The 17,442-nt window shown below is 38.8% G+C and overlaps 1 protein-coding gene across 1 annotated transcript in view; it reads left to right on the forward strand.

Annotated features, from left to right (window-relative positions):
* Positions 1 to 17,442, forward strand: part of DYNC2H1 (dynein cytoplasmic 2 heavy chain 1) — a 317,720-nt gene that overhangs the window by 22,873 nt on the left and 277,405 nt on the right. The window contains 16 exon segments of the mRNA XM_035722795.1: positions 1,789 to 1,941; positions 2,513 to 2,611; positions 3,630 to 3,769; positions 3,849 to 4,077; positions 4,936 to 4,987; positions 4,990 to 5,043; positions 5,046 to 5,061; positions 8,233 to 8,348; positions 8,997 to 9,124; positions 11,123 to 11,272; positions 11,958 to 12,116; positions 12,118 to 12,164; positions 13,286 to 13,441; positions 13,528 to 13,642; positions 14,144 to 14,314; positions 15,777 to 16,159. Coding sequence (XP_035578688.1) covers positions 1,789 to 1,941; positions 2,513 to 2,611; positions 3,630 to 3,769; positions 3,849 to 4,077; positions 4,936 to 4,987; positions 4,990 to 5,043; positions 5,046 to 5,061; positions 8,233 to 8,348; positions 8,997 to 9,124; positions 11,123 to 11,272; positions 11,958 to 12,116; positions 12,118 to 12,164; positions 13,286 to 13,441; positions 13,528 to 13,642; positions 14,144 to 14,314; positions 15,777 to 16,159 — 2,168 coding nt within the window.

Consider the following 17,442-nt stretch of genomic DNA (forward strand, 5'->3'; position numbering starts at 1 on the left):
AGATAATGTTTAATTATATACCTTTAGAACTTTTTCTTCTCTAATCAGTATATTCAAAGTAGCATCTGTTGATATTTCTATGAGAAATTGAGTTGTGAGAAGTAAATAATTGCATTTAGCATCTGTTAAATGAGACTGAAGAGTAGATAGAAACTAAGAAGGACAAAGAACATGGAGGTTCTTTCTGATCCCCTGGCCGCTCACTGGATTGGAGAGCAGGGCCTCTAGTTTAACTAACTTCATAATCTCTAGTACTACAGCAGGAAGTCGTGTGTGGTAATTACTAGGCAAATGCTTTTTCAGCTGTTCCACAGAGGATTCTGTTGGATTTATTATCCTTGTTAGTTTCATTCATTTTTCAGCTATTGATTGAGGGTCTCCTGCATCCAGCCCTAGTTTTTAGTATTTGTCCTAAGTGTGTAGTATCCTCTACACTCACATGGGGTTGTAGTTTTTGCTTCAGTCATCAAATAGGATTTAAGAAATTGATGAGAAGAAGGACAGTTTATTTTCCTCATCCCCGTGTTTTCCTTTGCTTTTTGAAGTTCTGAGAGGACCGCCTTTGGCCAGGCTTTAAGAGCAGGTTTGCTGGAGACAAATTCTCCTGGTTTTCCTTTTCTGAGAATGTTTTTATTCCCCCTCTTTCCTGAAGGATGTTTTACCAGGTACAAAATTCATGGTTGGCAGGTCCTTCAGCACTTGAAGAATGTGGTTCCATGTGTTCCTGGCTGCGTGGTCTTAGCTGGGGATTCACTGCGGGTTGAGTTGGTGGGTCCCTTCTGTGTAGCACATTGTTTCTCTCTGAAAAAGTGAACTGTAGCGTGAGGACTGGATGAGTGTGTGTGCTCGGTGTTCTGCTGGGCCCTGCAGATACCATGCCGATGATGGTGAAGCATGGCCTTGCGCTGCCTCTGACGAGGGGAGCAGGAGCTCAGTGTCCCCTCTGGCCTCGCCGGCAGCTCGCAGTGCCCTGTCGCCCCTCAGTTCCTTCCTGAACCCTGTAAATATGGCTGCGAGGAAGCACGGGGCTAGCTCGCGGCTCTGTTGCAGCAGAGTGGGGGCGGCGGGGGGAGGCCCCACTGGCTCTTCAGCCCCACCAGCGTTACCTTGGCAGGGGACTTGGAGCACGGCCTGCTTTGGACAAGGGATGGATGGAAGGTTGGCTCTCTGCAGAGCGGTGGTTTTTCTATCCATGTTTGGCCAGAGTAGGGCAGGTTTGCTAAAAATGTTGTCTTTTGTTAGGCCACTGTTTTCCTAGTCCACTGGCTAGAGGGAACAGGCTTCTTCTGGAGCTGTGTGTGTGTGTGTGTGTGTGTGTGTGTGTGTGTGTGTGTGTGTGTGAACAGGCTTCTTCTGGAGGTGTGTGTGTGTGTGTGTGTGTGTGTGTGTGTGTGTGTGTGTGTGTGTGTGTGTTCATTCCTGGAGGTAGCTCCAGGGTGGAGGCTTGTCCCCTGGCCCGTCCTGCATATTTGGGAGACAGTAAAGAAGCGTGCGGCTGTGTTTGCTCAGTTCCCCAGGCCTCCAGGTTGTCTGTCTTCCTCGGCTCCTTCTGTGTGTGTGTGTGTGTGTGTAGTGTCATCTAGGGTTGTTTCGCTATAAGAGGAGAACTTGGAAAGGATGGAGCTATTCAATTTTGCTAGACTGCCTTACCATTTATAAAAAGGAAAAATTACTATATGCTTTTTTATTGCAGATCTGTGTTAGGGATAACTGGACTTAAGATGTCTGTGGAGTCTTTAGGAAAAGAGAAATGCATTTAAATGCTAAATGATGTTTGTTGTACTTTAGAATTCAAAAGCAGGAAGTGGGGGAAAGTCACAGATTACTTGGGATAATCCTAAAGAATTAGAAGGCTACATCCAAAAACTCCAAAATGCTGCTCAGCGACTTGCCACTGAAAATAGAAAACTGAGAAAATGGCACACTACGTTTTGTGAGAAGGTATGTTTTATAGTGTTGGATAGGCTCTGACTAGTATTATTTAAGTGACAATTGGGATATGATCTTAAATACTTTTTATTTGGAAGTCTAATTACCTAACAGACTTAAAGTTGCAGAAATAGTATAAAGTTCACACTTACCATTCGACTTCCTCTGTTGTTAGCAACTTGTATCACCATAGTGCGTTTATCAAAACTGGGGAAGACGGCTTTGAATTTTCCAGCTTCCTCGCCCATGTCCTTTTCAGGATCCTACCTTGCATTGAGTCCCGGACGCTCTGCAGGCCCCTCCTCCTCAGGCTTTCCTTTGTTTCATGACCTTGATATTGGTAGTTGTTTATGGACTGCCTCTCCATGTTTTCTCATCAGATTGGGGTGATGCAGTTTTGACAGAAATCCAATGGTGTTGCTGTTTTGTCTTTGTGGGGGCGTCAGTCAGGTCTTCGTGTGTCTTATTATAGGTTGAGTTAATTTGATCACTTGGTTAAGGTGCTGTCTGTCAGGTTTTTCCACTGAAAAGTTACTGTTTTTCCAGGGATAATTTGAGACTATTATGCTTTAATTTTTAACAGGTGGTAGTTCTTATGAATATAGATCTGCTTCGGCAGCAACAGCGTTGGAAAGATGGATTACAAGAATTGAGAACTGGCTTAGCCAGTGTAGAAGCTCAGGTGAAGTATGCTTTACTTGGTGTCTACACTTCGAATATCACCTTTTCAGAATGTGAATCTGTAAATTGATGAAAAATCTTTAATGAATTCCTAATTTAGAATTCTGCTGAATTACATGCAAAGACCACAAACTGGCAATAAATAAAAAAGGAGTTTCCATGTGTCTTATGAAATGTCAAATTTCTCCGTGCAGACTCTGTATTTTCTCTGACTTGGTGCTTAAATTTTATCATTCCTTAGTTTGCTTTTAGGTGATCGTGACATCCATAGAACACAAAGCTGAGTTTAGGCAGAAGCCTGATAATTGAAATAGCTCTTTCAGTATGTTTTCCCTTTTTTTGGGTAAAATTTCAGTTCTGTGCACATCTTGATAGGAGATGATGTATATGAGAGTGGTTAGCACAGGGCCCGCTGCATGGTCGGTGGTACTGGGATCTTAGCTGAGTATGAGTTTGGTGTCCCGCACAAGTACATGCATTTCTCAGTTCCTCAGATCTTGAAGAAAAAACAGAAAGTATTAGGATCAAGTTATTTATGGTTATGTGGATGCAAAAGAGTGTATAAACTGTCCTGAGCATCCTTATATTTTAAATTTATCATTTTCTTAAAAATGTGCAATGGAGTATTTAGGGAGTGGAAAGGGAAGAGAAGAGCTGTACTTGATGGGAATTTTAGAAAGAGGACCAAGTTCATAAAATAAACCAGCTTCTGTTACTGTATTTTTTTTAGCATCATAAAATACAGTCCACATGTAAAATCCATTTGGCATTAATTCGATGTTTCAAGTTTTGCCGAGCTTTAGTGTAGTGTCGAGGAGCCTAGAGACGTCCATGTCTGATCTGTGAGCTGCTCCGTCACACGTAGCAGCCACGGAGTTGCGTGCTGGAAGACGTTGAGAATGAGGGGTTTGGTTTTGGTTTTTGCTTATAATTTTATTTTGTGATATAAACTTTAAATGGAAACCGCCCCTTCTACTACCTGGTTTTTAAGTAAAGCTGTGACTAACCCGTGTTGTCAGGGGTTCCAGGCGAGTGACATGTGTGCTTGGAAGCAGCACTGGAACCACCAGCTGTACAAAGCCCTGGAGCATCAGTACCAGATGGGCCTGGAGGCCCTCAGTGAGAACCTGCCGGAGATCAGCGTGGACCTGACCTACAAGTAAGAGGGGAGGCCTGGGTTCATGCACAGTCTGCGGTTTTCTGACACCTCCACTTTAAAGTTATTTACTTGTTTTTAGACAGGGACGGTTACAGTTCAGGCCTCCTTTTGAAGAAATCCGGGCTAAATATTACAGAGAAATGAAGAGGTTCATCGGCATTCCCAATCAGTTTAAGGGAGTGGGTGAGGCCGGCGATGAGTCTATTTTTTCTGTTATGATTGATAGAAATGCAAGTGGATTTTTGACTATTTTCAGCAAAGCTGAAGATCTATTTAGGAGATTATCAGCTGTTTTACAGCAACATAAGGTATGGAACATGTAATTTTCTGTTATTATAACATTTCATCTGGTTGGTTGAATTAGTACTAAGTGTGCAATCTACAGCTTATCTTGTGTGTCATAATATAAAAATATGGCAAGGCAGAGAGTCAAGAGTTGAGGATTCTTACACAACCTACATTTATACCATAGATGAGAAAAAAGTTATACTAAGATTTTTTTTGTCTTTGACTATTTGAAAATTGAGAAACTAGTTGTTGCATCAACATGGAATGGGACAGGATTCTGTCATGTCAATTTTAATTCCTCTTAGGAAAATATATCCTTTTCTTTGGTTGGGGAGCAAAGCTTGGAGTAAAGCAACGTCATTAAGATGATGTAACTTTTGACTGTTGTTTGAGTGAATCCTACCAGCCCTCCGGGGATACTCCCCAGCTGCATTCCTTGGTCATTCACCGTTTGTGTTGCTCCGGAGATGGATGACTGAGAATTCAGCCAGTTTCTTAACTGCCTTTGTGATGCTTCTTCTGTAGTTTAGGTTTCTAGAATTGACTGGATCTGGATACTTTCAGATTTTGGAGTGTTTGCCTTTCCCAACTGAGTCTGTGTATACATCAGATTTGAGAAGAGAATCTTAAAAAACGGTTTTTGCGATCTCTTAAGAAAAGTTTTATGATGACAGTACTTTTTTATATTAATAGTTTTTTTCCTCTGTTCATTCTTTAGGCTCTGCAGTAATGGCTTTATTTGCATACTTAAGTTAAAAATTTACATGAATACCTTACATTTGTCCGTTTTTAACAGTGTTATAGTTGGACCCTAAGCTTTTAATGTTAATACAATTAGTACTGTTTCTTTACTAGTAATGTTTTCATTCTTTAAATAGGAATGGATCGTAATTGGGCAAGTTGATATGGAAGCTCTAGTGGAAAAGCATCTTCTACTGTCCATGATTGGGAGAGAATTTTAAAAGCACTGAAAATAAAAGGAAAGAAGCAGAGCGACTTCCAAGGTATTGGAAGTTAGAGTCGTATTTATGTACCGTAGCAGTTTCCGCCGCGAGACGGGAAGGGTACTCCTCCTTGGTGTGTCGAACGTCCGGTCACCTTCTTACCTCTTTTAAAGCTCAGCTATGGCACTTGGTATCATCAGAGTTGGACGTTGCTGAGACTAAAGAAAGGTTTTCTCTAGAGGTTCTGCTGGCTGGGACCTAGCTGGACAGAGTAGACTGGGGAGAGGCCTTGTACACAGACTTGGCACGTGGCTCACACATCTGACTCGGTTTTGTGTTGCTCTGCTTCCTTTCGGTATATGCCCTGGCAGTCCCCCAACACGGTGCTGCATCTGGGTGTTGCCCTTAACTGTGCCGGAGGCCCTCTGCGGGGCACGTCCTACCCAGCTGCTCAAGAAGGTAGCTCTCCCATCATGTTAGTTACTATTAATTGTTATTATTAGTACCAGGTGGAATAGTCTGTTCAATCCATTTTATTTTTTTATTTTTTTTAAAGATTTTATTTATTTATTTGATAGAGACACAGTGAGAGAGGGAACACCAGCAGGGGGAGTGGGAGAGGGAGAAGCAGGCTTCCCGCAGAGCAGGGAGCCCCATGCGGGGCCCAATCCCAGGACCCTGGGATCATGACCTGAGCCGAAGGCAGATGCTCACTGACTGAGCCACCCAGGCGCCCCTTGAACTAGAATTTTGACAGCTAGAAATGAGAATTGAAGGTTCAAGCAGAGATTTCCAGGAGAGGGATTTATATGCTGAAAATAAGAATTTGGTTAATTGAGAATTTGATGAATAAATGTTTTATTAGGAACTAGAGGGAATGTTCCTGAAAAGGGGTAATTAAGGAACAGATTTGGGAGAGTTTTCCATTCTAAGATAGGGAATTTGGATTTCCTTCATATTAGAGTGGTTAGCTATTGAAGATTTCTAGACAAAACTGTTGTCAGTACCTGTACATTAGGGATGTTAATCTGGAATTTATGAGTTGTATGGTGGAAGAAATAGATCACGGAGGAAGAGAGGTTAGTCTGTCATCACCCAGAAGACCGCAATAATTAACTGAATTAAGTTGTTGGTACTCAAAATGGGGAGGAGGAAATACTATGAAATATTGTCAAATACCTTGAGGTATTATGAGGTCTTATCTTTGGGGAAGATGAGGGATGAGGAATGGAGAAGGGATTAATGACTTGTGAGTTTGAGCTGAGATGATTTAGATAATGCTATGCCATTAATATGGGTGTGTAATGTTTGTGTTTGAGGTTTCTCTTCTCTGTCGGGTACTCTCTGAATCCAGGCTTGCTCATTCTGTTTGCCTGCTCACAGACCTCTGCTGTTGTCAGTACAATTTGTCTGTCCTTCAGTGTAGACAGCTTTCCTAGTTTGCCCGCCAAAGCTAAATAAAACAAAAAGAATGCCTGTCCTTCATTCCTTTTTTCCAGTTTGCTATTTCTTGCTAATAAATTAACATGAGTTCATGTAGGCTCAAATACGCATTTACACACACACAGATAGTAATTCATGGGGACTTCTTAGAAATATGCTATGAGATTAGAAAAGTGATATTTTCATGTTGTATTTTGGATGCAATAGGAAGGATATGGTTTTGGGCTAGGCTGTCTAGGGCCATGCCATCCTATCTACGGCTGAAGGGACCCTCATTTTCATGTCACCAATATTTTTGAGTGAAAGGTAAATTCAGTCTGTCCACAGGATTCTGTAGTCCATGGGTACAATTCTGCTGCACTTAGACCACTTTATGTTAATTCATTAGCAAACTATGGTATAATTAATTTCTCAGGTTTACTAAAACCATCTCTTCTTATCAGGTATTAGAAATCTTGACATTTTATGTGTCACAGTTTCAATAATTATATAAAATTTCATGTATTAAGCAAATTGGCTCTTCTCTTTTGCTGGTGAAGACCTGGAGTTTAAACTTTTGCCAGTTAGTGGGCTGACAGAGAATAAATAAAGCTTTAAGGGAAAATTATGTTTTTAGAATAGAAGTGAGTATTTAGCTCATGTAATTTGCTGTCTAAAATGTCACCTGGCTCTGTGCTTCAAAAAGAATGAGTAGCTTTCTAAGTAATCTCTGTGACATAATTTCCAGCCCTCTCTTAACTTTGCGTAGTTTAAGATAAATATGAAATTTCCTCAGATGAACAAGTCTGGTTCAACTTCTCTTTACTTAGAACATTACAATTTGCATGAAGGATACCGTGCAAACAGTTAGTGTTCTTAAAAAAATGAATGCCTTTTTTCCAATCATTAAAACAGTACATTTGCTTTATAAATTTTTTAAAAATATAGAAATTGCTCTGAATACTTGATGTTTTAGATATATTAGTACATAAAATTTGGGTTTTACTGTATCTTGTTATTAATCTTTAGTATTTTGTCTTGTTATTACCTAGTCCTCAAAAAACTTGATTTTTAATTGTATGGATATATAATAATTTATTTAGCCATTTTTGTATTTAACTTGTTTCTAATTTTTCACTATTATAATTGATGCTCTGAAGAAGATACTTGTATATAAATCTTGGAATATGCTCTGGAAATTTCCTTAGGATAAATTCTACAGGTGAAGTTAATAAGACCAAAGATATGCCTATTTTAAATTACTTGATTATATGGCTAAATTGCTTCTCACAAAAGTTCATGGTTTTATACTCTGACCAGCGGTTCTGAGAGTTCTGTTTCCCCACACAATTGAAGATATGAATTAACAATTCATTACATTTTTGTTAATTTGATCGGTATAAAGTGATATCTTACTGTTTTATTATCTTAGTGCCTTAATAATCTATATTCCCCTGTCTTTGTTTTCTTTCCCTTATCATTATTGTTTGTATATGACTGCAGAATAGTGAATTCATGTTATATTCAGATAAGTACATTGCACACTGTGACAAGTAAAGGGCTTGTAAATATTTAAATATATTCATGTGAGACTCTAAAAAACTGTAGTATTATAACAAAATCATTGTTTAATGAAAACTTCGTAATAGTACGTGGAAAGCATTTTTACTAAATGAAGTCTAAATGTTCTTAAAGATCACAGTAATACTTTCTGATTTACATTTTGAAATGTGTGCTAAAATCGTTACAAGACTCTTTTCCTCTAATAAGTCTTTTTCATGTCAAAGTATGTCCATTGGCCTTTTTCAGTGCGGTCAAGGTAGATTGTTTAAATATTAATTGTAACCCTGTGAAGACTGTGATTGATGATCTCATCCAGAAGCTATTTGATACGCTTGTTCTTTCTTTGAAGAAGTCCATCCAGGGTAAAGATACTCTTTAATTTTTATTTTAATTTAATTTTATACATAAAGGCATACACTTTGATAATTAGAAATGTAAATCCCACGTGATGATTAAAATCAACCAACTAGAAAGTATATTGTAATGAAGTGTTCTTAAGATGATAATTTTTGTAAAGTAGAAAGTCCATATCCAACTCTTAGAGGTCTAAAAATGGAAGGCATTTTTACTATTTACCGTATGAGCAAGTATCAGTTTGTTGTATCTGTTACTGAGAAGGGTAGGTAATTCTGCTAGAACGTATTCCTTCTTTACAATTACTACTGTTTTCCAAAAATTCCACATTGTTTCTTTTTCCATCAAACTGAGATGTGTTAACATATTATCTAAAAGACTGGAAAAGTTACCAATTTTGAGCAAAATTTACTAATAATGAGTACATTTTAACTTCCTCAAAATTTTGAGGTATAATGTGGAAACAGCCTAAACTTCCATGACGAGAAATTACTTTGCTTATTCTGTATTTTAAAATTTCGTTGTATGAGCAAATAAAAATTTAAGATTTAATGTATGCTATGTAGTGATGACTTCTAACACTCCTTATTTTTAAAATGATGCAATGGAATCTTTTTGGTGATAATAACACTCTGTTTCAATATCACTTAATTCAGCTCACCTACATGAAATTGATACATTTGTTACTGAGGCTATGGAAGTTTTAACAGTTATTCTCCAGTCTGTGGAGGAGATAGGCGATGCAAATTTACAATATAGTAAGCTACAAGAACGGAAACCAGAGGTGAGGATTGCAAAGTAAAGTTATCAATTTATTTGTACTGTACTGAAGATGTTTCTTTTTTTTAAATTTTATTTTATTATGTTATGTTAGTCACCATACATTACATCATTAGTTTTTGATGTAGTGTTCCATGATCATTGTTGAGATGTTTCAGTTAGGTAATATTATGTGACTATTTAGAAATATCAGGGCACCTGGGTGGCTCAGTTGGTTAAGCGACTGCCTTCGGCTCAGGTCATGATCCTGGAGTCCCGGGCTCGAGCCCCACATCGGGCTCCCTGCTCAGCGGGGAGTCTGCTTCTCCCTCTGACCCTCTTCCCTCTCGTGCTCTCTATCTCTCATTCTCTCTCTCTCAAATAAATAAATAAAATCTTTAAAAAAAAGAGAAATATCATATGATTTCAGTATTGTAAGAGAGTATGTATTATCTGGTCCAGTTGGTCAGCTCATGATTGGACTCTTGGTGTTACGTTGGTGCAGTGAGACAGTAACAGTCCTATTTATTACTGTCTTCAGGAGTACTTACAGTCTGTTTTATGATGTACCGTGTTAGAGTAAGACTTTACTTAAATAATTCATGCTGTTACTTCCAGGGTTGTAACTTTAGGATGCTGAAGTGTGAGGTTAGAGCTGAATTTAGGACTACACACCCCCTCCCCCCACACACAGTACACATACACACACACATATAGAGTGGTTATATTATGGATGATTTTAACTGTTTAGAAGAAGGAAGAGAAATAATCAAGTACAGGAACTTTTATGTGTCCCTCCTGTGTGATAGACTTGAAATTATAAAGATAGTTCAGAGGTAAGTGAAATAATATACTTTCACGGTGTAACACAGAGGGGCGTTAGAGAAAGAGGAATGAGTGTGTTTCCTAGAAGTTTGGCTTGAGCAGCTGGGAAGCTACTGGTATCATTTACTATGAATGGGAATGACTGGAAGAGGAAGATGTTGGGATTTTGGAGATGGTGGGGATTGAGATATGAGATGGAAGTTGAATGAGGAATAGGGAACGTAGAATAAAGACTAGAGATGAAAACTTGAACGCCATCTTTATATGCATGAAGTGTGAAGCCATGGGATGGACTAGACCATGGGTTGATAGCAGACAAAGGAGGCTGTGGGAGCAGGGTAGAACATCCCAAAATTTAGAGTTGAAGTGTAAGAGGAAGTACAGAGGAGAACTGAGAGTGAAGTGGGAGGGAAGACACAGAAATGAGGAGAAAAGACGTGGATGTCACATGCTAGGGCACCACATGAGGCAGGAAGAGCTAGACAAGATCTCTGGCACATGAGCCACGTCAGGACTTCAGGGTTGATCCTGTTGATGCTGGGCAGTCTTTGCTGGGCTCTAAGCAGCAGGATGTTACAGAATTGTGTTTTATGTCTCTCTGTTGCCGTGCGGATTGGTTGGAGGAGGAGTGGGGGCAGGCTGACTAGGAGACTGTCATCCTGTCTTTTCAGGCTCATCTAAGTCCTGTTCACATGTGGGAAATTAGAGCCTTACTTTCTTCTTTCTCTTCTACCGAGTGTCCTAGTGCAGAATGGCTCGATTCCATGTTTTCAGTTGTCTTTTTCTTAAGGATCTTCATGACTTTTCCTCTCTGTTGAGTAGAATAATGTAGTTTATTTCTGCTTTTAGATAATCCCTAATCTTAGTTCTTTTAGAAGCCCTTTTAGTATTTTCTTATGAGTAGAACTGCTATAGTGAGAACTCTGCCTTGAATAGCACCGTAGCATTGTCCTTATTGATTCACGGTGTCAGTAGAGCACCTTTATGATCCTTTTTTACCCTCATGTTAGACGGCCTTAGCTGGGTTTGCGTATAATAATAAGTTAGTATTAGGAGCTTCATATCCAGGAATTTAACAAACCATTTCAAAGCAGAAATCTTGATTTTAAAAGAGCTAGTCATGGAACAAATAAGAATAAATGAACCTTAAGAAATTTGATAAAATTGGTTTTTTACGTGTTATTTTTTCAACCTTTAGATTTTGCCCTTATTCCAAGAAGCTGAAGATAAAAACAGACTTTTACGAACTGTGGCAGGTGGAGGTTTGGAAACAATTAGCAATCTGAAAGCTAAGTGGGATAAATTTGAGTTGATGATGGAAAGTCACCAACTTATGATTAAAGATCAGGTAAGAACCTGTTAGTCATTTTCTTAAAATGGAAACTTGATTTTTTTCTCACTTAAGATCTCTTGCTTATCTTTATTCCGTTGCAGTTCAGGTAGATAAGAATTTTATATTGCTGATGAAATTGGCCTCCTCAGCACTTCCATGTAGTAAAACATTTCACATAGTTGATTTGCTTCCTGCCATACAAAGAATGTATGTCGTATTATTTTCAGTTTTTCTTATGAGCGAATTTGTTTGCCTACTACGTATGGCGTCTTTTAAGGGACAACCTGGTAGCTATACACAGCTCTTATACTTACGTCCCATTGACTGAACTTACTGTTTGGCGTGGGTGACCGGGACACGCCCCCTTAATTAAGCAGCTGTATGCTCGTGTGGGACAGCTCTAGTCATTGGTCAAATCTTTTATCGCATCAACTTTGTTGAGAGTTGTGGTGGAAGCTGCTAATAACATGAATGATTTTTTAATGATGATGCTTGCAGTATATCTCCTATTGCTGAATATTTATGGTCTAATTTTGAAATCAAAATTTTATTGTACTTGAAATCAATAATTGAAAACAATATTTTGAAAAATTGGTATTGGTGTTTATTCACCTCTAAATAGAAAATGTTAGAAATAAAATATGAAAGGAAAGTGAGATTTTACAATGAATTGAATTATATAAACTCTTGACTCTTATAGATTGAAGTAATGAAAGGAAACGTGAAGTCACGTCTTCAGATCTATTATCAAGAACTGGAAAAATTTAAAGCTCGTTGGGACCAACTAAAGCCTGGTGATGATATTATTGAAACTGGCCAGCAAAATGCTCTTGATACAAGTGCCAAATCAATAAAAGAGAAAAAAAATTGAGTTTGATGATCTTGAAGTCATAAGGAAAAAGCTGGTGTATGTTTTCTCTTTAAAATTGATAGTAGTCATTTTGGTTTATATTTGTATATGTTAAGCCAGTAACATTCTTACATTTGTTTATCTTAATGTTTTTCTTTATAAAATTCTGTAGTTTTAAAGACAGAACTAAGAAGGGCTCATGCTGTTGCTTTCTTAGGAGTCGTGGCTGGGCTCTGTCAGGAGATGAAAAAAAAAGCGAATTTCCATTTAGGCCTAGAAGTAGAACAGAAAACTAAATTGACTTAAAAGTTAAATTAGGGAGTTGGAATACTTACTTGCTTTCTGTGATTTCGTTGTATTTAAAGATGGGATATGTAAAATTAATGGCAAATTGCTTTCAGAGACTCTGAGAAAAAAAAATGAACCTAGCAAAATAATAAGACAATTTCAAGAAAAAATTGTTTTGTGTTACAATAATACAAGGTATTAAATTTATTTTATTTTAAAGATTTTATTTATTTGAGAGAGAGAGAGCATACAGGAGCAGTGGGGGTTGAGGGGGTGGATGGAGGGGGAGAAGCAGACTCCCCCCTGAGCAGGGAGCCCGACTCGGGACTCGATCCCACGATCCTGGGATCATGACCTGAGCTGAAGGCAGACACTTAACCGACTGAGCCACCCAGGCACCCACAAGGTATTAAGTTTAAATGTGGTTTTAGGTTTGGTCTCTTTTTACGCAAATGCATCCATAAGATAGTTGTCTTCATGGGGGAGTGGAGGATTCAGTACCACACTTACTAAATGGCATTATACCTTTTATCTAAAAGGGTATCTTATATTCCAGAATTTAACTCTTGGGTATTAATATTAATCTCTTCTCAGTTAATCCGTGAATATAAATAATTCTGAATATTTCTATTTTTATGATGTATATGACGTACATAATATGTGTTACCAGCTCCACTTTGACTCCTTTAGAAAAACGCACATTTATGAATTTAAAAGAGGTTATACTTAAAAGTTACAGTAAAATTCTCACGCAGTCCCCCACTGTCTGGCTCACTGTCAGATATGCAGGTGTGCGCACATGCATGCACACACAGGGAACGCAGTTCAGTAATAGTGAGATGTAACAGTTTTTTAAGAATCTAATGATATTTCACTCTTTCTTTCTATAGTGATGATTGCCGTCATTTTGGACTAGAAGAGCCCAGCTTCTCCTTGGCGTGTAGCATCTCCAAGGACATTGAGAGCTCTGCGCAGATTTGGGCGCTTTATGAAGAGTTCCAGCAGGGGCTTCAGGAAATGGCCAGCGAAGACTGGATCACGTTTCAGTGTGGCTCATAAGCGCTGTTTAGATTCTTATAACTTGGTGGTGTGTTGGGGGATGTGCATTTTAAGGTGTCCTGATGTTTTCCAGGACTAAGACGTATCTGTTGGAGGAGTTCTTGATGACTTGGCACGACAGGTTACGGAAAGGGGAGGAACATTCGGCCATGACAGTGAAGTTGCAGTCAGAAGTCGACAGATACAAAGTAAGAGCTGGTGCTCCTGCTGTGCCAGAGTCACCTTGGGGTCGTTGTGCAGCTGAGGGAGCTGGGATTCCAGTTTCTGGTTTTAGTGATTCCATCACATGAAGAAAATAGGAAGGATAGAATAAACCATAGAAGTTACTGATATTTCTCCTAAGCTTTTGGAAAAGCTTTAACTAAGAAATTTATGCTTTCCATAAATTGGAATACCTCCTACTGCAATTTAGGATATGGGTCATTTAGCATATTTAGGATATAGGTCGTATCCTAAATAATAAAATAGAAATATTTTAGGTCATGTTTTAAAATACATCATGCTACAAAGGGATACTTGCATGTATCCACAGCAATGTTTAATAAAAAATTTTGTGCAATTCTGTTTGAGAATTTGATTTCTAGATTATTAAATAAGATAGCAGTAATTAAAATTTTTATAGCTAATCATAAAAGGAAATAATTTGCATTTTGATAATATATATGTGTGTACATATGTTTTTTTAACAGACTGTGATACCTATTTTGAAATATGTGAGAGGAGAGCATCTATCTCCAGATCACTGGCTTGACCTTTTTCGTCTACTTGGTCTTCCTCGGGGGACCAGCCTGGAGAAGTTACTGTTTGGTGATCTCCTCAGAGTAGCTGATACGGTTGTTGCCAAAGCTTCAGACCTTAAAGTAGGATTCACTTTTATAAATATCTCATAGATACGACCTTTGTTAACATATGGTTTTGCTTTGTATTTTATTTAAATAAAGCAACAAGTTGAATTTTTTTTCTCTTAGTATAGTGACTATTCCCCTATTCCATTATTCTTTAGTAATGCACCTGAATATGTGTGGGGGTATAGAAGCATTATAAACCCCTTCCTTAAGAGAGAGAAAAAATATGAAATGAAGAAATGTCTTGGTTTAAGAAGGGAGTCAGCTTTAATTAAAAAAAAAGCAAACAAATACAAATCATTTTACATAAAATATATTTAAAATCATGGGATATATTGTAAATAAAAGCGAAGAGAAGCCAAGATCCAGAGAGCTAAACCAAGAACCAATTTGCTAATCAGGTTTAGAAAAGGTCTCAGGTAAAAGTAAAACTTGCACAGCTCTCAGTTTTAACATTTGACTTTCTGTATTGCATTCTGCCCATTCAGTGTAAAAATGAAAGAATTTGCTCTCTTCTAAAGATTTTATTTATTTATTTATTTATTTATTTATTTATTTATTTATTTATTTATTTATTTGAGAGAGAGCGTGTGCACACACGGGGGGAGGGGCAGAGGCAGAGGGAGAGAATCTCAAGCAGACACCCCACTGAGCGAGGAGCCCGACACACCACATGGGGCTCGATCTCATGACCCCGATATCTCGACCTGAGCTGAAACCAAGAGTCAGTTGCTTAACCGACTGAGCCACCCAGGCGCCCCAAAAAGAAAAGTACTCTTGATGTCAGATTGTCGTATTTCATACTTAAAATATGTACCTTTGTGTGTGTTCATAATCTTGGAGCCTATTTAGATAATTGTGAGGTTATAAAGCATGGCTTGTGTAGAAGATGGTTATTAATCACTTTAGGCATATCAGAACTTAAAATTAAATTACAATAAAATTCCTGAGGTGTGCAAAATTTTAAATATGCCAGACTATTTTTTTTTTTCAGAGAGGGGGAGGGAGCGAGGGGCAGAGGGAGAGGAAGACAGAGAATCTTAGACAGACTCCATGCCCAGCACAGACCCTAATTTGGCACTGGATCCCACAACCCCGAGGTCATGACCTGAGCCGATATCAGGAGTTGGTCATGTAACCTACTGAGCCACGCAGGCGCCCCGAAGCCAGCCTATTTTTGTGTTTTGTGATAGATTCTTGAATTCTTTTTCTTTTTTAGAAGTAAAAAGTATATGGCAGAACTTTATATATACTTTGACCATGTGAACCTGGATACTTAGTTATCTGGTATCTCTTTGATAAATTAGCAATTCTCTTGGATTGCATGTAAAATATATTCACTTATTATTATTATTATTATTATTTGCTTTATTGTGAAAAACCAAATAAAAATATATCTTCTTTTGAAATGTTTTATGATTTATGTCTATGGTAATTAATGTTGAAATAATAAATATGGATATTTTGTGTTAATTACGATTTAAATAGTCGGGCACAAGGTGAAGTTACAATCAGAGAAGCTTTACGTGAACTTGATCTTTGGGGAGTTGGAGCAGTATTTACTTTGACTGATTATGAAGACAGCCAACGTCGAACTATCAAGCTAATTAAAGACTGGAAAGACATAGTAAATCAAGTTGGAGATAACAGGTGCATTCTTCAATCCTTAAAGGATTCTCCTTATTATAAAGGATTTGAAGATAAAGTGTCAATTTGGGAAAGAAAACTTCCAGAATTAGATGAATACCTACAGAGTTTAAACCATATTCAGAGGAAGTGGGTATATCTGGAACCCATTTTTGGCCGTGGAGCGTTGCCAAAAGAACAGACACGCTTCAACAGAGTTGATGAGGATTTTCGGTAAGTATGGCAGCATAAAACATCGACGTGTGTGGCAGTTTTTTCATTCATATCATGAGGTGCTCAACACAAGCTAAGTACCTTTATGTTATGAGTACCGTCTGTGTCTTCAACCTCTTTCTCTGTTGGATCCTCCAAGGAGCTGTTTGCTCTCATTCAGCCATTTACTTCTTTTTTTTTTTAAAGAATTTTTATTTATTGGAGAGAGAGCACAAGATGGGGGAGGGTCAGAGGGAGAAGCAGACTCCCCACTGAGAAGGGAGTCCGATGCGGGACTCGATCCCGGGACTCCAAGATCATGACCTGAGCCGAAGGCAGTCGCTTAACCAACTGAGCCACCCAGGCGCCCTCAGCCATTTACTTCTTGAACCACGTGGATCTGATTGCTGTCCCTACCACACTACCTGATATTAACAATAATAGTACTGGAGCACAAGGGTAATGATAAGAGTACTGATCTATACCTGTTATTTCCTAGGGTTACCCATTCCTTTCCTGTTGTAGTTTGCTGGGCATTTTTCATGCCTCGTTTTACTTCATCTCTGACTAGTATTTACAGAGGTGAGCATCTCTTGTTGGAGAGTTCCTTCCCTCGGCTTCTGGGATATTGTCGTCTGGTTTTCTGGTCGTCTGGGTCCGCTCGAGTTCCTGGTGCTCAGGCCTCTCTCAGCATGTAGGTGTGGGCACTCCCCCGGTTTCAGCCTCCGGTTCTTCTCTCTCTCTCTCTCTCTGTGCCCTCTGTGGGCACTCATGGCCACCCCCTCATTCTCTTCTACCTCCTGCGGCCTCTCAGGGTATTTATCGAGCCCATCTTTCTCCTCTGAGCTCCAATATACTGAACATCCTCAGCACTTCAAAACTAGATTCACAAGTTCATCCCTTTAGCCCAAATCTTCCCCATTCCTTTCTCAGTAACTGGTACCGCCTAACTAATTGCTCAGAGCGGAAGCGTAATGGATATTTGACCTCCCCAAACACCTCCAAATGCATTAAGTTAGCACGTTTGTTGATTCTAACCTACTTGATCTATTGGAGCATATCTTTTCTGTCTCTCCTTTCTCCGGACCTTCGGCTTGTGCTTGTCTTCTCCATTAAGCTGCTTGCCCAGCGGCCAGAGTAGTCTGTGACAAGGGAAGTTTCATTGCTGCTTTTCTTTCTCTTTGCTCCGAGGGTAAAGCCTAATCTCCGTGTCCACTTCTGCAGCCTCCCTTGCACTGCTCTGTTTGCTTCAGAGATGCTTTTGCTCCTTTCCTGCTCACCGTTTTCTTTTAGTCGCCGTGCAG

Source organism: Zalophus californianus, chromosome 11, assembly GCF_009762305.2.
Source record: "Zalophus californianus isolate mZalCal1 chromosome 11, mZalCal1.pri.v2, whole genome shotgun sequence".
NCBI lineage: Eukaryota > Metazoa > Chordata > Mammalia > Carnivora > Otariidae > Zalophus > Zalophus californianus.